This window comes from Delphinus delphis, chromosome 8 (genome assembly GCF_949987515.2).
Source record: "Delphinus delphis chromosome 8, mDelDel1.2, whole genome shotgun sequence".
NCBI lineage: Eukaryota > Metazoa > Chordata > Mammalia > Artiodactyla > Delphinidae > Delphinus > Delphinus delphis.
The window spans coordinates 101,808,453-101,831,046 of record NC_082690.1 but is presented as its reverse complement, the minus strand read 5'-3'; the positions used below and the strand labels follow the sequence as shown (position 1 = coordinate 101,831,046).

The window sequence follows — 22,594 nt, the reverse complement described above, 5'->3', positions numbered from 1 at the left end:
AATTGTTGGTCCATATGGTAGATCTATTTTTAGTCTTTTGAGAAACTTCCATAGTGAGTGCACCAATTTACATTCCCACCAACAGTGTACGAGGATTCCCTTTTCTCCACATACTAGGCAACATCTCTTATCGTGGTCTTCGACGATATCCATCCTGACAGGGGTGAGGGAACGTCTCATTGTGGTTTAAATTTGCATTTCTCTGCTGATTGAGGATATTGAGCATATTTTCATATGCCTATTGGACATCTGCATGTCTTTTTGGAAGAATGTCTATTCAAGTCTTCTGCTCACTTTTTTTTTTTTTTTTTTTTGCAGTACGCAGGCCTCTCACTGTTGTGGCCTCTCCCGTTGCGGAGCACAGGCTTCGGACGCGCAGGCTCAGCGGCCATGGCTCACGGGCCCAGCTGCTCTGCGGCATGTGGGATCTTCCCGGACCGGGACACGAACCCATGTCCCCTGCATCGGCAGGCGGACTCTCAACCACTGCGCCACCAGGGAAGCCCTTCTGCTCACTTTTTAATCTGGCTTTTTTCTTTTTTGATGTTGAGTTGTATAGGCTGTTTATATATTTTGGATAGTAATTCTTTATTGGCCATTATTTGCAAATATTTTCTCACATTCGGTAAGCTGTCTTTTCATTTAGTCGAAGGTTTCCTTTGCTGTGCAAAAGCTTGTAAGTTTAATTAGGTCCCATTAGTTTATTTTTGCTTTTATTTCCTTTGCTTTAGGAGACAGATTCAAAAAACACTGCTATAATATATGTCAAAGAGTGTTCTACCTATGTTTTCTTCTAGGAGTTTTACGGTTTCAGGTTTTACATTTAGGTCTTAAATCCATTTTGAGTTCATTTTTTATATGGTGTTAGGGAATGTTCTATTTTCATTCTTTTACATGTAGCTGTCCAATTTTCTCAGCACCACGTATTGAAGAGACTATCTTTTCACTACTGTGTATTTTTATCTCCTTTGTCATAGATTAATTGACCATAACTGTGTGGGTTTTTTTTTTAACATCTTTATTGGAGTACAATTGCTTTACAATGGTGTGTTAGTTTCTGCTTTATAACAAAGTGAATCAGTTATACATATACATATGTTCCCATATCTCTTCTCTCTTGCGTCTCCCTCCCTCCCACCCTCCCTATCCCACCCCTCTAGGTGGTCACAAAGCACCGAGCTGATCTCCCTGTGCTATGCGGCTGCTTCCCACTAGCTACCTACCTTCCATTTGGTTGTGTATATATAATGTCCATGCCACTCTCTCGCTTTGTCACAGCTTACCCTTCCCCCTCCGCATATCCTCAAGTCCATTCTCTAGTAGGTCTGTGTCTTTATTCCTGTCTTACCCAAGCATCATTTCTTGAAGACTTCCTTCCTCCCACTGAATTTTCTGGTCCCCTTTGTTAAAAATCAATTGACCATAACTTTAGGGTTTATTTCTGTGCTCTCAATTTTATTCCTTTATGTTAAAGTCTATCCTAATGCCTGAATCACACTGTACTATAGATTTGCAGTAACCTTTGAAATTGTAAAGTGAAAGTCCTCTAAGTTTATTTTTCTTTTTCAATATTGTTTTGGCAATCTGGGTCCTTGAGTCCATATCAATATTAATGACAATGATATTATAAATTGACAATTAATGTCAATTCTGCCCAAAAGTAAGCCAGTTGAGATTTGGATAGAAATTTTGTTGAAACTATAGGTCAACTTGGGGGTGTTGCTTTACTGACAACACTAAGCCTCCCGATACAAGAATATGAGCTATCTTTCCATTTATGTAGATCTTCTTTATTTTCTCAGAACACTGTGTTTTGGTTTACAGTGGACAATTCTTGCACTCCTATTAACTTTTTCTGTGTATTTTATTCCCTATGATACTATTGTAAATTGATTTTTATAAGATTTGTTTTGGGGGCTTCCCTGGTGGTGCAGTGGTTGAGAGTCCGCCTGCCAATGCAGGAGACATGGGTTCAAAAAAAAAAAAAAAAAGATTTGTTTTTGGATTGTCTATTGCTAGTGTAAAGAAATACAATTGATTTTTGCAATTTATTTTGTATTTTGCAAAGTTCATAAACTCATTTATTACTTCTAACAGATATTTAGTGGATCCTTGGGAATTTCTACATACAAAATTATGTCATCTACAGATAAAGACAGTTTTGCTTTTTCTTTTCGAATATGGTTATCTTTTATTTATTTGTCTTCTCTAATTACCCTCATTAGAACTTTTAATATTTTGTTGAATATACATGATGATAGCTGACATCATTATATTTTCCCTGAAGTTATGGTAAAGAAATCAGCCTTTCATCATTTAGGGTGAGAATTTCTGTAGGTTCTTTGTATTTGCTCCTTTTTAGTTTTACTGGGGGATAATTGATACACCAAATAATTTCACATTTTGTTGAGATTGTGCATATGCATACACTTATGATACCATCACTAAACTAAGGTACTAACCATATTGATCACCTGGAAAAATTCCCTTCTGTTCCTTTGTAATCTTTTTTTATTGAACACAACATAAGATCCACCCCTTTAACATATTATAAAATGCACAATACCGTATTGTTAACTATAGCCTTATTCATCATGAATAAAAAAACTTTATACCCATTGGAAAACAATTTCCAACTTCTCTCTCTCCCCAGCCCCTGACAACTACCATTCATTCTACTCTCTGCTTCTATGACTTTGACTATTTTAAAAACCTCATATAAGTGGAATCATGCCATATTTGTCATTCTGTAACTGGATTATTTCGCTTATAATAATGTCTGTATGCTTATCCATGTTGTCCCAATGGCAGGATTTGCTTCTTTTTTATGGACAAATAATATTCCACTTTTAAGCAAGATGTAAACACTGACTTGGAACTCTAAAACTCCTCAGAGAAAAAGCTAGGGAAAAACTTCTTTGACGTAGTTGGTGGCAATGATTTCTTGGTTTTGGCATGAAAATCACAGGCAACAATGTCAAAAGTAGAAAAGTGGACTACATAAAACTCAAAAGCTTCAAAAAGCAAAGGAAATAATCAACAAAATGAAAAGGCATATATGCTGTTTACCAGGGTGAACTCCCTTTCTTTTGCTCACTTCCCATCTATTTTCTAAAAGAGTTTGTGAAGGATTCATGTTAATTCCTTTTAAATGTTTGGTAGAGTTCACCAGTGAAGGTAAATTAGACTGAGCTTCTCTTTGTAGGAAGTTTTAAAGTAGTAACTTAAGATCTTTAATTTTTATAGTCTTATTCAGATTTTCTATTCCTTCTTTGAGTCAGTTTTGGTAAATTTTGCCCTTCTAGGAATTTGTCCATTTCATCAAATTATCTTATTTCTTGGCATTCAGTTGTTCACAGGATTACCTATCTGCTCTTTTTTATTTATGATTTTAGAAACTTGAGTCTCTTCTAATTCTTTTCTTGGTTAAGGCACTTAAAGTTTTATTCACCCTATTTTGTTCACCTTTTCAAAGAATCAATTTGGTTTCACTGATTGTTCTCCATTGTTTTTCTATTATCTCTCTCTTTTTTATCTTTGTACTAATATTATTACCTTCCTTCTGCTTTCTTTGGATTTAGTTTTCTCTTCTTTTTCAAGTTCAAAGATTGAAGGTTAGATTACTGATTTGTGCTCTTCCTTTTTCTTTAATATAGTCATTTTCTTCCATGTCTTTTCCCCTAAGAATTGCTTTAGTGCATCCTATAAGTTTTGTTATGTTATGTTTTCCTGTTCATTCATCTTGAAAAATTCTCTAATTTTCCATGTGATTTCTTCTTTAACTAATGGTTAGGTAGAAGTGTATAACTTAATTTCCTCATATTTGTAAATTTCTCAAAATTTATGTTGTTGATTTCTAATTTAATTCTATTGTGGTCGAAGAACATATTTTGCATTATTTCCATCCTTTACTGTGTCTAAAGGCTTGTTTGATGGACTAATTTATGGTCTATTCTGGAGAATGTTCCATGAGTTCTTGAGAAGAATATGTACTGTGATGTTTTAGGCGAAGTGTTCTATACTTGTTAGGTCTTCTTTGTCTATAGCATTGTTCAAGTCTTCTTTACACTTCCTGACCTTCTAACAAAGGTTCTATCCATTATATTTAGCAGGATATTGATGTTTCCAACTATTATTGTTGAATTTTCTATTTCTACCTTCAGTTCTGTCAGTTTTTGCTTCATCTATTTTAGGGTTCTGTTGTTACATTTATGCACATTTATAATTCTTATATCTTCTCGATTAATTGACCTATTTATCATCCTAAAATGTGCAGATTTTGCTTTTGTCACAGTTGTTGTCTGAAAGTCTATTTTGTATGATATTTATATAGTCACACCAGCTATCTTGCAGTTGCGGTCTGAATGGTATTTCTTTTTCTATCCTTTTACTTTCAATCTATTGATATCAGGTCTAAAGTCTATTTCCTGTAGACAACATAGAGTTGGATATTTTTGTTTCTCATCCAGCCAGTCTCTGCTTTTAATTAGATTGTAAATATTATTATTGATACAGTTGGAATCACATCAATTATTTTGATTTTATTTTTCTTTCTGCCTCATGACTATTTTATTCCTCTAGTCCTCTTTTGATACCACCTTTAAAGTAAATATTTTCTAGTGTATCATTTAATTTATTTAAGTATTTTAAACTCTTTTTTTTCTCAGTGGTTTCTCAGTAGTTGCTCTAGAGGTTATAATACACAGCATAAGCTATCAGAGCCTACTTCATATTTATACTCACTGAATTCCATAATATATAGAAACTTTACTCCTATAGAGCTCTATTTCCTCCCCCATCCACTTTGTGCTATTATTTTTTAGACATGTTAATATATTACTATATATACTTTCACAGTCTAGAATAGTTGCCCCATGAGTTCTTTCATGGTGCATTTAGTCAAAAGAGAACAGATTCAGTATGCTTACTCTATCTTCTTCAGGATCAGAACCCTCCTCCTTTTGTAAGGGAAGCTCTGTACCACAGCAAACTAGTCATATATGTTTAATTTTGGTATATATGGTGTATATATGTGTCTTTTTAAAACTGTTTTCTGTAGATAATTAAGTTCCGTAATTAAAAATTTTTTAAAGAAAAAATAAAGAATAGGACAAAAGGGAAATTAACAGGAAGCAGAGAAACACATAAAGTTTGGTAGCAAGAGAGAGAAAGATGATGAAGAGGGAGAAATTATGAAACCATGCTCCATAGGATTAATGGAAGCTGGTGTTTAACAGAAATCATTGAATGTGTCTAACATAGCAGCAGATAAGGGAACAACAGTTTCTGAGAAAACCCTCTGCTTGTAACCTGCCTTTACTGATTAAGCCTACTTCATTTGTATTTTTTCCCCTTTCTCTAACTGCAAACCCTCCAAACTTCATGAACCCTACATAGTTTATCATCAGACTTCTAACCACCCCTATAGATAATACTTCTGATGTATGAGTCACTATAGTAATGGGGGCTTAAGTTGTTTTCCAAAAATTTGGAGTCAGCTCCTGCCCAATACACCTGGCTAAGACTAGTTGAGCCCACTGACCCTAAAGCTGGGCCTGCACAGAAATGAGTTACTTCATCTTTCCCCAATCTCCAATCACCTTTCCAAATGCCTGAGACCACTCTGCTTCTTTATATCATAAATATCTCAAGCCTCTGGCCTTTGGAGATGCATATCTGAGACTTATTCTCCTGTGTCCTCACTTGGCTACCTCACAAATAACACTTTCTCTGTTGCAAACGTCAGTGACTCAGTGTTTGGCTTGTTGTTCGACGGGCAAACAAACCTGGTTTGGTTCCATACTTGGTGAGCAAGCCAGGAGATAACTCCAGACAATCCTTTTGCCCATGGTTCTTCAGCCCCTTACCAGTATTGATAGCCTGTGGATGAGTCCAAACAGCTGCCTGGTAGACACTCCACAGGATTTCCCCCAGACCCAAAAAGATCAGTGTTTTCAAGTCGCTTAGGCATATCCCAAACAACTCAATAATATTTTTAGGAATAAAAAGTATCTAGCATCCAAGAAGTTAAGACACAGTGCTTGGCATCCATCAAAAATCAGGTAAGTAAAGTTATAGGAAAATAAAATCCATGATAAGGAGAGAAACTATTAATGAAGAAAAAGATAAACTAAATAGTCCTATATCTATTACATGAAATAAATTTATAGTTAAACATTCTCCCACAAAGAAAACTACAGTGGAAATTTTACCAAATATTTAAGGAAGACATATTACCCATTTTACGCCAACTCCTTCAGGAATACAAGAGGAAAACATGTTTCCTAACATTCTACGTGGGCACCATTTTTCTGATCATGGAATTACATGTTCCAAGAAATCATATGTTTAATTGCAAATTAATGCCATGATTGTAAATGAGATTCATGTTCCAGTATACTTCCTTGCTAGTATGTAAAGATAAAGGAAAACTCCCATTTTTTTCTGCATATTTTTATTTTCCTCACCAGTCATCTCATGAAATCCACTTAAAATTTTGTCACTTTAATGTAGAAATCTTTTTCATGTGCTTCTCTTGAGAATTTTTTGCTGGAAAAACAAAACAGAAAAAACCAAATCAACCAACGAGTTAGCAAATAAAAACACACATTAAAAAATAGAAAATAATAAAAGTAAGTTTGGATGCCATCCGTGCACAAGTACAAACTGATCCTTAACCATCAGCTTTTTATAATACAATAAAATCCATGAGAGATTGACACTCGTCCTGCAAAAGGCTCTGCTGACTGTGCAGACCCAAGAAAGCAGTTAGAAAGTGCTACTCTCACTTGGTCTTTTTAGATCTCTGACCAAAGACACCTTTGGAAAGTCAAGGGGTGAGTTGAAAATCTTAACCCCATTTGTTATGCAGTGAAATGTGTCCCTTCAAAAATTCATATGCTGAAGCCTTAACTCTCAGTATCTCAGAATATGAGATTACCATATTTAGAAACATGGTTCTTGCAGATATAATTAATTAAGATGAAGTCATACTGGAGTAGGTTGGGCCCCTAAACCAATTTGACTGGTGTCATTATACAAAGGGGATATTTGGACCTAGAGACATGCCAGGGAGATGCCATGTGGAGATTGGAGTTAAGCTGCCACAAGCCAAGGAACTACCAGAAACCAGGAGAGACCTGGAACAGACCCTTCTCTAGAGCCTTCAGAGGGAGCATGGCCCTGCCAACAACTTCAGCTCAGACTTCCAGGCTCCAGAACCGTGAGACAATACATTTCTGTTGTTTAATTCACTCAGTTTGTGGAACTTTATTATTGAGGCCCTAGGTTACGAAGATAGCATATTTCTCATATTAAAAGACTTTTACTAGTTTCTTTTTTCCCCTGTCCTTGATACTTTCCATTACTTGTAGTGACAAAATTTGCCTGAATCTTACAAGCACCTACACAAGATTTATTTCTTTATTATCTTATCAAAGAGAGTCTTTATATTTTTTCTTTAAAAAAATTTTTTAACATCTTTAATGGAGTATAATTGCTTTACAATGGTGTGTTAGTTTCTGCTGTAGGACAAAGTGAATCAGCTATATATACACATATATCCCCATATCTCCTCCCTCTTGTGTCTCCCTCTCACCCTCCCTATCCCATCTCTCTAGGTGGTCACAAAGCACCGAGCTGATCTCCCTGTGCTGTGTGGCTACTTCCCACTAGCTATCTATTTAATATTTGGTAGTGTATACATGTCCATGCCACTCTCTCACTTCGTCCCAGCTTACCCTTCCCCCTTCCCGTGTCCTCAAGCCCATTCTCTACGTCTGCATCTTTGTTCCTGTCCTGCCCCTATGTTCTTCAGAACCTTTTTTTTTTTTTTAGATTCCATATACATGTGTTAGCATACGGTATTTGTTTTCCTTTTTCTGACTTACTTCCCTCTGTGTGACAGACTCTAGGTCCATCCACCTCACTACAAATAACTCAATTTCATTTCTTTTTATAGCTGAGTAATATTCCATTGTATATATGTGACACATCTTCTTTATCCATTCATCTGTGAATGGACACTTAGTTTGCTTCCATGTCCTGGCTATTGTAAATAGTGATGCAATGAACATTGTGGTACATGACTCTTTTTGAATTATGGTTTTCTCAGAGTATATGCCCAGTAGTGGGATTGCTGGGTCATATGGTAGTTCTATTTTTAGTTTTTTAAGGAACCTCCATACTGTTTTCCATAGTGGTTGTATCAATTTACATTCCCACCAACAGTGCAAGAGGGTTCCCTTTTCTCCACACGTTCTCCAGCATTTATTGTTTGTAGATTTTCAGAATGGCCATCATCAAAGAGTCTTTAACTCAACATGATCTTCCTAACATTGCTCCTTCACTGGTCATCCCATTTCTTTTCCCTTTATATCCCCTGCTCTTATGGACCTGAGGATCATGAAATACTATCATGAGGGCAGGTAGGATATGCCCTCACAGTAGAGCTAATTACTGTCTCTTCAGCACTAAAACTACCAATGAGAACAGGGCAGAGAGGAATCTCTGCAGTCTAGACTGGAACTCACAATGGTTAGAAATGACCTTGCCACTTGTGAAGGCCATGGCCCAAGATGGAAGTATCCCAGGCAGGCTCAGCCTTTCCAGTGATCTGAGGGACCCACTCTGTGTTTTGTCTTTCTCACACAGATCCAAAGCACACAGTCTCTCCCAGGGGATGGCTAGAAGCATTACTCACTTATTTTCCACATCCTGGATGGTGTCAAGCAGAGGCAGATTTCTGGTTTCAGGTTGGAAAGGGACAACAAGACTCGCAATAATGGGACATACTCCATAGATGATCCAGGGCAGAGTGGGTAGATACACCACCAGGGTCATCAAGAGGGGAGCCAGTGCTGACCCACACCTACTAGCCATTACATCTAATCCCAAAGCTTTTGCCCTGAAAGATAAACAAGAATACGTAATAATCCAGTAAAAATCCACACGGGTAACTCATGATCTATTATTTTGATGTGATTATGGAACACACTAAAACACAATTATTACCTATGTGGGCTTTACGAAACACTGGTTTTTGTGATTCGCTCTGTGATTTTCTAGCTGTCTTGGACAGGGTCAAAATGTGTTAAGACGCGTTTTCATCATTTTAATAAAAACAGATGTACTGAAGTACTGCTTAGCACAGTACCCGACACCAGGTCAGCTTTTCTGATAAACTGTGGTGATAATTGTTTTTTAGTATATTGTTACTATTACAAATAATTGCTTTATAATTAACATTTCTTATTATGTTATTCCACGATAAGCATCAATTAGCTGGGAAAGCCCTATTTTTTGGCCCTGGAGGGATATTCAAAGTTCTTGGTTTTTTATTTTTCATTTTCTATTCTAGTAGTACAGTTTACAGCTATTAGATGATAAACAATAAAAAGTCACTTTTTAGAAAATCCGTATCCAAAGCCAACCTCAAGTACACAGCAATTAAGGTTAAATCCACTTTTTTGGTTTGTTTTTATTTTCTAATATGTTTGGTGCTTTATATTTCTGTTTTACACTCATAACTGGAACTTACAAATGGGCAACTACTACCTTATTATTAGTGGAATTAGAACATTTTCCTGGTCCCTTTCCTAAACCACAAATTATATTAAACTACTGGACACTATATATCAATCTTTACTCAGGCTTCGGAAGGATATAAAAAATCCTTATACCTGAGGAGAGTGGGGATGAGTTCATTACAGTGGACAGAATAACTGGTGATAGAAGCGGCACCACAGCTGATTCCCACACTTGCCAAAGTCACACACAGGGTCTGCATTTCTAGAGAGAGGAAGACCAGTGAGATTAAGAACGCTGTGTTAAAGGAATCAGCCACCACCAACTTTATTCAGGACAAACAACTCTACAGGTTATTTGTATGTTTGAAATAGATTGTAGAAAATATCACAGTAGCAGGATCATGGAGTCTTATAAACTGAGAAAGATAAAGTTATCAACATAGGTTGTAAAATGTACATAAAAATATCTCGGTTAATTGTAGCAAATCTCTCTGTATATCTGAGATTTGCCAGAGAAGAAGAAGAAAAGGTGAGTGTGGCAGAAATGTGCTTTTAGTTATTCTGTCCAGTACTTGCTCTATGCTTATTATAGAAGGTAGGACTGGCACGTGGACAATTACTGTGTCTAAGCCTCAGCTTTAACCTTGAGGACTTTACAATTAAAGGGCAGAATTTAAAGTGACCAGTCATCCTGGTTTTCCTGGGAATTAGGAGGTTTTAGCGATGTGAGATTTTCATTCATAAAACCTGGAAAGTCCCAGACAAACCTCAGTGAGTCAGTCAACCTCGTGTAGATACAGCATTGCCATGGGGTGAGTGTGGCCCAAGAGAGTAATAGAGGGACAGGGCTTTTCTGTCAGGGGACAGGCTGAAGAGAAGCTGGGTCTACATCAGTGTTAGACATGAGGAACCAGGAACGGAAACTTCTATTTGGAAAAAAAGAATTTGGGACCACTAAAAAAAATTTCAGAGAACCAGTTTTCTGCACAGTATAAAAAGAAATCTAATTATAGCTTTATAATATTGGAAAGAACTCTCGTGTAAGGGAGTAAGCCTGCATCATTAAGGATATTCTAAAGAGCAGAGTCCGCCCATCTGTAATGCTGTGAAGCATATTCTTGCATTGGGAGATGGTGAAGCATAGCGCTCACTAAGGTTCTACTAATCATATCACTTTTCTATTAACTTGTAAAGTAATCTAACAGGGAATGGACAAGGATTTTTTTTAATACCTATTTTAATTAATTTATTTTTGGCTGTGTTGGGTCTTCGTTTCTGTGCGAGGGCTTTCTCTAGTTGCGGCAAGCGGGGGCCACTCTTCATCGCGGTGCGCGGGCCTCTCACTATCGCAGCCTCTCTTGTTGCGGAGCACAGGCTCCAGACGCGCAGGCTCAGTAGTTGTGGCTCACGGGCCTAGTTGCTCCGCGGCATGTGGGATTTCCCAGACCAGGGCTCGAACCCGTGTCCCCTGCCTTGGCAGGCAGATTCTCAACCACTGCGCCACCAGGGAAGCCCCGGACAAGGATTTTAATCTGCTTAAATTCTATTCCTACTGTTCACTCCTTCATTCCTTGAAAAAGGGGGATTTTTTTCATTTCCTGGGAGACTCTCATGAGCAAGAGCTGCAGTCATGGTGACTTAACACCACATTCATATGTGGGTATGTAGAGATGGGGAAGTGACTAGTCATCAAAGCTGGTAATGAAGAACCCAAACAGAGGGAGTGACTGTGTCCTCACCTGGGGGATCATTGCAAGGCCTCACTCCTCCACACTTGTTATTTGAAGTGTGAATGGACAAAAGGCAGGTAAACAATTGCTGTCTTAGAGAAATAACCTGGGATAAATTGTACCAGTTTAAGACACTTCACAATGTGATGAGATGAACATATGCCTGCTTTGCCCCTCGCTGACCTTTAGTTCTTTTCCCAAAAAATTTCTAGCAGAATTTCTCATAAACCATCAGATTGGTTTGGGGGGAATACTTAGCACATAACTGGTACCTCTTTTTTTTTTTTTTTTTTTTTTTGCGGTACGCGGGCCTCTCACTGTTGTGGCCTCTCCCGCTACAGAGCACGGGCTCCGGACGCGCAGGTTCAGCGGCCATGGCTCACGGGCCCAGCCGCTCCGCAACATGTGGGATCTTCCCGGACCGGGGCACGAACCCGTGTCCCCTGCAGCGGCAGGCAGACTCTCAACCACTGCGCCACCAGGGAAGTCCCTGGTACCTCTTTTTAAACCTGACTTCAGACAAGTGTGACCAATACAATCCCTGAAGGGTGGGAAAAAGACACTTTTTTCCCCAAAGTCCAGTCTTCTCTCACCTTGGGGCACAAACGTGTTGGTCAAAATGGAAAGTCCCACCAGGAACATGAAAAGCATCTGAGTTGGTCGACGGCCCATATAATTCAATACTAGAAGTGCAAGACATCGGGCTAAGGCAGCGAGAACGCCAAAGATTACCTGGAACAGGAAAATATTGCTCCCAAAGTGCTGTAGGTTGATAAAGATGCCAAAAACGGGTATTGTGCTTGCAAATCTGTAGTGAACAAAAGAGGAAAGACACAAGCTGTAAGATTTAGAGCCAACATGTTGCAGTCGATTATTATATTGACACAGGTAGCCAATGACCAATGTTTGACAATTAAGGTGTAGTCTGATTTGTATAACACTTCCTTTTAGGGTGATAACGTTACCATTAAAATAACAAGGAAAACGATATTCCTTTTGTCCTTCTTTTTTGAGTCCCTAAGCATAGAGTTAGCAGTGACGGGAAAACATAACCTGACTCAATCACCGAACTGGATGGTATAGAGAATTTGAATATATAAGCATTAAAACTTAAAATTTAGGGAAATCATTTCTTTTTGAGAGTTGTCTGTATGCTGTGAGTCCTCCCTCTATTCCGCCAACCCCAATACTGTAAAGCATTTCCCTTTCCTCAACTAGTGACTGGAACTGCAAAGAAACTACCTGTGTCCCTTGACTGGGAGCATAGTGTCCTGGTTTCAAACACAGTTCTGGGAAAGTTAAAGTTCATATCAGAGTTCTTGGGGCTAAAAGAAAATGTAAGAATTCAGGAAAGCAAACATGTACCAACTGTACCATCAGAAATGGAATCAAAGATTCCCACTGAGGATCTACCTTTTACCCAAAGAGCATCTAAGGGAAAGGAGTCCACATAAAAGATCTATTTCACCCAGAGAGAGACAGATTTAGGTATTGCCATAGAAGAAACCATCACACTAAATAGACATTTCTCCAAAGAAGATATACAGACTGCCAACAAATACATGAAAGGATGCTCAACATCATTAATCATTAGAGAAATGCAAATCAAAACTACAATGAGATATCACCTCACACTGGTCAGAATGGCCATCATCAAAAAATCTACAAACAATAAATGCTGGAAAGGATGTGGAGAAAAGGGAACCCTCTTGCACTGTTGGTGGGAATGTATACTGATACAGCCACTATGGAGAACAGTATGGACGTTCCTTAGAAAACTACAAATAGAACTACCATACGACCCAGCAATCCCACTACTGGGCATATACCCTGAGAAAATCATAATTCAAAAATAGTCGGGGATTCCCTGGTGGCGCAGTGGTTGAAAGTCCGCCTGCCGATGCAGGGGACACAGGTTCGTGCCCCAGTCCGGGAAGATCCCACATGCTGCGGAGCGGCTGGGCCTGTGAGCCATGGCCGCTGAGCCTGCGCGTCTGGAGCCTGTGCTCCGCAACGGGAGAGGCCACAACAGTGAGAGGCCTGCGTACCGTAAAAAAAAAAAAAAAAAAAAAATAGTCATGTACCAAAACGTTCACTGCAGGTCTATTTACAATAGCCAGGACATGGAAGCAACCTAAGTGTCCATCAACAGATGAATGGATAAAAATGTGGCACATATACACAATGGAATATTACTCAGCCATAAAAAGGAACAAAACTGAGTTATTTGTAGTGAGGTGGATGGATCTAGAGACTGTCATACAGAGTGAAGTAAGTCAGAAAGAGAGAAACAAATACCGTATGCTAACACATATATATGGAATGTAAAAAAAAGAAAAAAAAAGGTCAGAAGAACCTAGGGGCAAGACGGGAATAAAGATGCAGACCTACTAGAGAGTGGACTTGAGGATACGGGGAGGGGGAAGGGTAAGCTGGGACAAAGTGAGAGGGTGGCATGGACGTATATACACTACCAAATGTAAAATTGATAGCTAGTGGGAAGCAGTCGCATAGCACAGGGAGATCAGCTCGGTGCTTTGTGACCACCTAGAGGGATGGGATAGGGAGGGTGGGAGGGAGCGAGATGCAAGAGGGAAGAGATATGGGGACATATGTATATGTACAACTGATTCACTTTGTTATAAAGCAGAAACTAACACACCATTGTAAAGCAATTATACTCCAATAAAGATGTTTAAAAAGAAACCATCACAGAACACAGCAATTGCAAACAGATCTTTTCTTATCATTGTAGGTACTTTTTCCTTCCACTGTGATTATCTAGAATTCAGAAACGTAAGTCTGTGTCCTAGTGGATGTGAAAAGGTCAAAAAGCACAATGGAATTAAATGAATAAGCAGTCTACTAGGATATGTCCGGGAAAGATAAATTACACTATTCAATAGTCACTTTCTTAAGCTTGGCAGTGGGTGTTTATCGTCCTGTGTGCTTTTTGTCCATGTGTGTGAATCTTCAAAAATTCAGAATTTAAAATTTCTCCTCCTGACGATACCAAAGTAAATACTTATGTCCCCTCAAGAGATAATGAGCAAGACTTTAACAGAAGCCCTTGTGCTAACACACAAAAAACTGTATCCAAATTGGAAACAAATAAAAGTCCATTGATATTGAAGTACATAAAGAAATTGTAGTGTATTCATCCAATGGAGACTAAAGCACTGGGGAGGAGAACAACCTACTGTCACGTGCAACAGAATGGATGAATCTTCATGAATGAGCATGAGGAGAGACGGCCTGTCACAGAACCCTTCCATCATTTATATTATGTGAAGGTCAAGGTCAGGCAACACTCATCTGCAGTGAAGGAGATCAGAACCACTGTTAAGTTTTATTTGGCACAGGAGAGGGCGATGAGCAGAGAACAGTGTCGGGCAAAGGTGTGGAGGTGAATATTGCTGAACCAGAGAGTTGAGGGGAAGTCTTGGGGAATTAGGATTTTCTATCTTGATCTGTATGTTGGCTACCTTTTTACATACTGACATATTCATTGATTTGTAGATATTTCTGACCTCTTCATGTTTCTGTTTGCAACGTTTGCTTCAATTAAAATTGAAAGAAAAATGCAGAAAATTAAGTGCCCAAATCTGTACCGTGATGGAAGTTCTCAACATCCATCTCCAGAGAAAAGACTGACAGTGTGATACGACCTAACTAAATTTTCATCATATAAGCAGTTCCATGTGAGTGTTATTTGGTGTGATTTCCTCATTTTTTCTCCAAATCAGCACCTCCCTCTCACAGCACTGTTAAAACCTATGAAATACATAGATTCATGTCCCCACTCTTTGAATGTTGTCATGCACTGCATGGCGCCCACCTCACAAAGAGCAGGAGACAGATCCTCTTACGCAGGTTGGGTGTACGGAACAAGTCAAATACAGTGGTTTGGGTCTGTGCGGCCTCCAGCTCCTCCTGCATGGTCGCTCTCAAACCCTTCAAGAACGACAAACGTGTCATTTGCCAACACAGTGCCAGGTACTGTGATGAGCACTGGCACCCGATAGGAGAGGAGAGATGTGTTCCCTTTCTTTATAACGTAACATATTACACATGCAATCACAGGAGTGAACATGGTATGAAGAAGGATGCAGGGGGTTAAGGGAGACTCCAGGAAATTAAATGGCAACAATGATATTTTGAAAATGAGGCCACAGAGGTGGGTAGGGCACCCAGGAGAATACATAGGGTTTAGAGTCAGATCAGGAATTGAGCTATAGGAAGAAGCTCTGTACAGTGCTCACAGCTTCTTTTCTATGAGATGGCCATGAAAGACCAGGGAATTTGCATTCTCGACTAGCTGCCCTTGTTAGAAAAGCAGTTTGTCTATAATAAGGAGAAGGCACGTGTCAATTTGTATCTTCTCTCCAACCCAATAACCACCTTCCCCTTCCTGCTCACCTCCATGTTCAGGGCTGCTTCAGCATTCTTTATTCCATTTCTGTGAGCAACTTTTTTAAGTTCCTTTAAGCCCTCATCTGGTTTATTGGTGATAATCAGCCACCGAGCAGATTCCACCAGCCACCTGTTGAGAGACAGGCCCACTAGTGCAGGCAGCTATCTCTCGCTTATTCGTCCTGCGGTTAATTACAACATCTGCTTTTTGCCTTCCATCCAATATCCACCACCAATTGAAGTGGTGGCTATTAGATGGAAGGCAAAAAATGTACTACATGCATAGGATCACAGACTTTGTTTTCAAATTGCCTCTCTGCTTATTCACCAGGAGATTTTCCAAGAGGCTTATGAAGCTTAAGTTTGAGAGTCCCTCACTTGCATAATTCCCTTCCAAAGCTTAGCATGAGATCTGGCAAATTTGTGCCGTAGTATATATTCTATATATAGTATATATAATGTATATTATATATATATTATTATATATAGTGTATATAATGTATATTATATATATTATTATATATAGTGTATATAATGTATATTATATATAGTATATATAATGTATATTATTATATATAGTATATATAATGTATATTATATATATATTATTATATATAGTGTATATAATGTATATTATTTTGACAAAAGAAGTCCCCAAATTATGTAAACTTTTAGGCCAACAAGTATTGTGAATACTCCTGCCACTACCAGAAGTGTCGGTAACTAACTACATAAATGAGTCACTTATTTACATCTGCTTTAGTTTTCTTATAACTAAATGGAAACAATAAGCACATCTTCCTTGTTATGAGAAAAGAATGACTTAGCAGATGAGTCTGACATGGATTACACTCTTCTTTCTCTCTGTACTCATCTCACTATAGTAATCCTGTAGTCATCTTTCTGCGATCTACTAAAGCTAATTCTCCCTAGAGTGGTTTTAAGTGTAGGGATGGAATTATCCATAAATAAATATTTGTTAAAATTATTTAAGGGAAGAGGGAGTGTTGAACACGTAATGTAAGTCGTCCAATCTGCATGTCATTTTCACTTCTGGAGAAATTCTGTTGCTATTTTGTTAAATTGCTCTATGAATAAGTTTTCTGCCTCTTCCTTTATCCAATTTCATCTGCAACATAGAAGATCATGGAAAACTTTATTGTACCTTATTCATTCCAAAGCCAAAAAATTGAAGGTATATCTTCAAGTCTATAAGAAAAATAATACTGGAATAACTCAATGACCACAATACTGGGTAAGACTTAGGAAGCAAAATGGCAGAAAATACCTTGAGCTCCCTGGAAGGAAGATCACTGTTACTCCCTATTCTACTTCTCAAATCTCAAATTGATCAGAGTGAACAAATGAGAAATGCTGGTTTATGTCAAAACAACAGGAAATGGTCCAGGGAATAAGAAAATCAGTATATCCCAATTCAATATGCATTTTCATCCTAGGTTCCCTTAAGTGGAGTGAGAGAGAGGCTCATACCTTGAGGAGAAAAAGAAGACAAAGAATGGTATAGACACCACCAGCTGCAGGGTATGCCAGTCTCGAAAGACAAAAGCCAGTCCTCCCAGCATTATCTGTCCAATACTAATGGCACAGGTTATCAGTGTTATTACCATGGCTTTTGACTGGGACCTTGTCCACTCTACAACTGAAAGAAAACCCAAATGGGATATTAATGTTACATAAGGGTGAAATTTCAAGGTTAAATTCAAGGCTTGCAAAATCAAGAAAATCAAAACTGTTGACTTACTGAGCATCCAGTTATTTGTTATGATGACCACAGCAGAACAACCTGACCAGAAGCGTAGTGAGCAGTAAATGAGGAAGGTGGGAGCAAAGGCTGCACAGGTCCCAGAGACGGCGAGCTGGAGCGAACACCACCTGAGAATCAACTTTCTTCCAAACCTAAGAAACAGAGAGGCAGGTTAGATTATGGGAGCAATGATAATTTGTGGTAAAAAAAAAATTAAGAAAACAAAGCATACATTGAAATTTAGACAATGTTTTAGCAAGTGATTCTTTGTACCTGAAACTTTGAGTAAACAAGAGCTAAATCAACAACGGAAATCGCTTCATATTAACACTCTGGTTTACAGACTAACATTACTAAAACTTCATCATCCAATCCCCAGGAGGACTCTGACAGGAAGTGATACCATACGAAAGAAACTACAATGTTGGAAATTGGAATATACCATGAGCATTCATTGTACTAACATATGTATTTACCATAGTGGAGAGTCTGTATAGTGAGCTAAAAGTGTACTTTGGTCTCTAGCACCAGACAGGTGAAGATGCAACTGATACAAATGATCAGTGAAGCAATGCATCAAAGTTGTTGAAGATTTATGTAAGAGTCACTCTTTGTTGAATCTGTATTTATAAACCTCAAGTAATGTGCTTTCCTAGAATAGAATATAGGAGCGCCATAACCCAGACAGTGACTATTGTATCAACCTCTCACAGGAAAGAATTATGTAAAATGGAGAATGAAGGGAAAAAGAATGTGAAAGACAAATAAGGAAAAGTGAATTTTGTCTTTCATTGGGCATCAAGAGAAGAGGGTCTTAGTAGAGACATCGTGGACTAAACGAGATGTGGTAATGTAAATATAAGCCCATTGTCTGAAATAAAAACAGACAGACAGTGTTTGGTATTAGGAATTCCTCTGCAATATTTTAAAATAGAATCAAATAATTTCCCCCCAAACAGAAAATGCGATACATAAGAACAAACACAACACCAAATAATCATGTTCATAATCACTATCATCATCAAGAAAATAATTTAGAAAACAAAAAATGAAATGGTAGATGGAAAGAAAATTCCAAAACAATCACATCAAACTAATTGCTAATGACCTAAACACTCCATCGAATGATAGAGATTACCAGAGTGAGTTAAAAAACAGATGTACTAGGCTTCCCTGGTGGCGCACTGGTTGAGAGTCCGCCTGCCGATGCAGGGGACACGGGTTCGTGCCCCGGTCCGGGAAGATCCCACGTCCCGCGGAACGGCTGGGCCCGTGAGCCATGGCCGCTGAGCCTGCGTGTCCGGAGCCTGTGCTCCACAATGGGAGAGACCACAACAGTGAGAGGCCCGCGTACCGCAAAAAAAAAAAAAATTTTCATTCTTTTACATGTAGCTGTACAGTTTTCCCAGCACTTCTTATTGAAGATGCTGTCTTTTCTGCATTGTATATTCTTGCCTCCTTTATCAAATATAAGGTGGCCATATGTGCATGGGTTTATCTCTGGGCTTTCTATCCTATTTCATTTATCTATATTTCTGTTTTTGTGCCAGTACCATACTGTCCTGTTTAGTGTAGCTTTGTAGTATAGTTTGAAGCCAGGCAGCATGATTCCTCCAGCTCCGTTTTTCTTCTCAAGATTGCTTTGGTGATTTGGGGTCTTTTGTGTTTCCATACAAATTGTGAAATTTTTTGTTCTAGTTCAGTGAAAAATACCATTGGTAGTTTGATAGGGATTGCATTGAATCTGTAGATTGCTTTGCGTAGTATAGTCATTTTCACAATGTTGATTCTTCCAATCCAAGAAAGTGATATATCTCTCCATCTGTTTGTATCATCTTTAATTTCTTTCATCAGTGTCTTATAGTTTTCTGCATACAGGTCTATTGTCTCCGTAGGTAGGTTTATTCCTAGGTATTTTATTCTTTTTGTTGCAATGGTAAATAGTAGTTTTTCCTTAATTTCTCTTTCAGACTTTTCATCATTAGTGTATAGGAATGCAAGAGATTTCTGTGCATTAATTTTGTATCCTGCTACTTTACCAAATTCATTGATTGGCTCTGGTAGTTTTCTGGTAGCATCTTTAGGATTTTCTATGTATAGTATCAGGTCATCTGCAAACAGTGAGTTTGCTTCTTCTTTTCCGATTTGGATTCCTTTTATTTCTTTGTCGTCTCTGATTGCTGTGGCTAAAACTGCCAAAACTATGTTGAATAATAGTGGTGAGAGTGAGCATCCTTGTCTTGTTCCTGATTTTAGGGGAAATGGTTTCAGTTTTTCACCATTGAGAATGATGTTGGCTGTGGGTTTTTCATATATGACCTTTATTATGTTGAGATAAGTTCCCTCCCTGCTTACTTTCTGGAGGTTTTTTTAAATCATAAATCAGTGTTGAATTTTGTCAAAAGCTTTTTCTGCATCTATTGAGATGATCATATGGTTTTTCTCTTTCAATTTGTTAATATGGTGTATCACATTGATTGATTTGCATATATTGAAGAATCCTTACATCCTGGGGTAAACCCCACTTGATCATGGTGTATGGTCCTTTTAATGTGCTGTTGGATTCTGCTTGCTAATATTTTGTTGAGGATTTTTGCATGTTTGTTCATCAGTGATATTGGCCTGTAGTGGTCTTTCTTTGTGACATCTTTGTCTGGTTTTGGTATCAGGGTGATTGTGACCTCGTTGAATAAGTTTGGGAGTGTTCCCCTCTTTGCTATATTTTGGAAGATTTTGAGAGGGATACGTGTTAGCTCTTCTCTAAATGTTTGATAGAATTCACCTGTGAACCCATCTTGTCATGGGCTTTTATTTGTTGGAAGATTTTAAATCACAGTTTCAATTTCAGTGCTCGTCATTGGTCTGTTTATATTTTCTATTTCTTCCTGGTTCAGTCTCTGAAGGTTGTGCTTTTCTAAGAATTTTTCTATTTCTTCCAGGTTTTTCATTTTATTGGCATATGGTTTCTTGTAGTGATAAAAAAAAGTGATGTACTTTTATACTGCCCACTGTAGTACTTAAAATATTGTCAGTTGAAAGATGGACCTAGAGTCTGTCGTACAGAGTGAAGTAAGTCAGAATGAGAAAAAAAAATACCGTACGCTAACACACTTATATGGAAACTAAAAAAACAAAAAACGGTACTGATGAACCTAGTGGCAGGGCAGGAATAAAGATGCAAACGTAGAGAAAGGACTTGAGTACACAGACGGGTGAAGGGAAAGCTGGGACGAAGCGAGAGAGTAGCATTGACATATATACACTACCAAATGTAAAATGGATAGCTAGTGGGAAGCTGCTGCATAGCACGGGGAGATCAGCTCGATGCTTTGTGAGGACCTAGAGGGGTGGGATAGGGAGGGTGGGAGGGAGGGGATATGGGGTTATATGTATACATATAGCTGATTCAACCTTTTATACAGCAGAAACTAACACAACATTGTAAAGCAATTATACTCCAATAAAGAGGTAAAAAACTGTAAATTGACAGAAAAAGATATAGAATTAAAATAGTAATAATAATGTGGGAGTCTTTATATTAATATAAAATAAAATAAATTTCAAAACAAAATACATTTCCAGAAAAGATAATGCTGGAAATGTCAAATGTACCTTAACTTAAAAAAAGTTTGAAATACATGAAACAATATTGACAGAATTAGACACATAATTCACAATGATATTTGGAGATATGTTTGAATGTTTTTAATGTCATATGATAGATACAATACTTGTCATTTTAATCTTTTTTAGATGTACAAACCTGTGATTAATTACATTCGTCATGTTGTGCTACCATCATTGTCTTTTTTCTGAGACATTTACGTCAACACAAAGAGAAATTCTATCACCATCAAGCAGTAATTTCCCACTCATTCCTGCCCTCTTATTCTTCTGATATCACTAATTTACTTTCTGTCTCCCTTAATTTGCCTATTCTAGATATATTTCATATAAGTGGATGCCTACAACATTTGTTCTTTTGTGTCGGGTTTATTTCATTTAGCATAATTTTTTCAAGGTTCATTCATGTTGTACCATGTACCAGAACTTCATTCTTTTTTGCTGTATTTGATATACAGCTGTCTAAGTCCCTGTGTTTAGAGTATACACCTAGGAGTGGAATTGCTGGTTCAGATGGCAATTACATGTTTAGATTTTTGAGGATCTGTCAAACTGCTTTCCACAGTGGTTTCACCAATTTATATTCCCACCATCAATGGACAAGAGTTTCAATTTCTCCACATGCTCACCAACATTTGAAATTTCTAATTTTTTTGAAGTACTGTTGATTTACAATATTATATTAGTTTCTGGTGTACAGCACAGTGATTCAGTATTTTTGCAGATTATATTCCATTATAAGTTATTATAAGATAATGGATATAATTCCCTGTGCTTTAAAATATATCCTTGTTGCTCTTCTGTTCTATGCACAATAGTCTTAACTATCTCTTAATACCATACCTCTAATATCTTCCTCCCCACTTTCTGTCCCCTTTTGTAACCACTAGTTTGTTTTCTGTATCTGTAAGCCTGTTTTTTTTTTTTTTGCATACATTCATTGGTATTATTTTTTAAGATTCCACATATAAGTGATGTTATAGAGTATTTGTCTTTCTCTCTCTGACTTATTTCACTAGCACAATATTTTCTAGGTCCATCCACATTGCTGCAAGAATTTCATTTTTATCATGGCTGAGTAATATTCCATTTTAAATATATACTACATCTTCTTTATTAGTCTGTTAATTGCTCCCATGTCTCAGCTATTATAAATAGTGCTGCTATGAATATTGGGGTGCATGTATCTTTTTGAATTAGTGTTTTCAGTTTTTTCTAGATATTATCCCAGGAATGGAATTGCTGGGTCATATGGTAGCTCTATTTTTAGTTTTTTGAGAACCTTCCATACTGTCTTCCACAGGGGTTGCATCAATTTACATTCTCACCAATAGTGTACAAGAGTTCCCTTTTGTCCACATTCTCACCAATATTTGTTATTTGTATTCTTGTTGATAGCCATTTTGACAGGTATGAGGTGATATCGCATTGTCTTTTTAATTAACATTTCTCTAATGATTAAAGATGTTGAGCATCTGTTCATGTGCCTATTGATCATCTGTATGTATTCTTTGGAGAAATGTCTATTTAGATCT

At 37.7% G+C, this 22,594-nt stretch overlaps 1 protein-coding gene across 1 annotated transcript in view; it reads right to left on the bottom strand.

The window, feature by feature from the left end:
• Positions 1-6,488: 6,488 nt before the first annotated feature.
• LOC132429252 (solute carrier family 22 member 10-like) overlaps positions 6,489-22,594 on the bottom strand; it is a 38,848-nt gene continuing 22,742 nt past the window's right edge. Inside the window, exons 3-10 of the mRNA XM_060017481.1 lie at positions 17,433-17,587; positions 17,162-17,330; positions 15,677-15,800; positions 15,096-15,211; positions 11,851-12,065; positions 9,681-9,789; positions 8,702-8,905; positions 6,489-6,549 (exon numbers count right to left, since the gene is read on the bottom strand). Coding sequence (XP_059873464.1) covers positions 6,489-6,549; positions 8,702-8,905; positions 9,681-9,789; positions 11,851-12,065; positions 15,096-15,211; positions 15,677-15,800; positions 17,162-17,330; positions 17,433-17,587 — 1,153 coding nt within the window. The remainder of the gene's footprint in view (positions 6,550-8,701; positions 8,906-9,680; positions 9,790-11,850; positions 12,066-15,095; positions 15,212-15,676; positions 15,801-17,161; positions 17,331-17,432; positions 17,588-22,594) is intronic.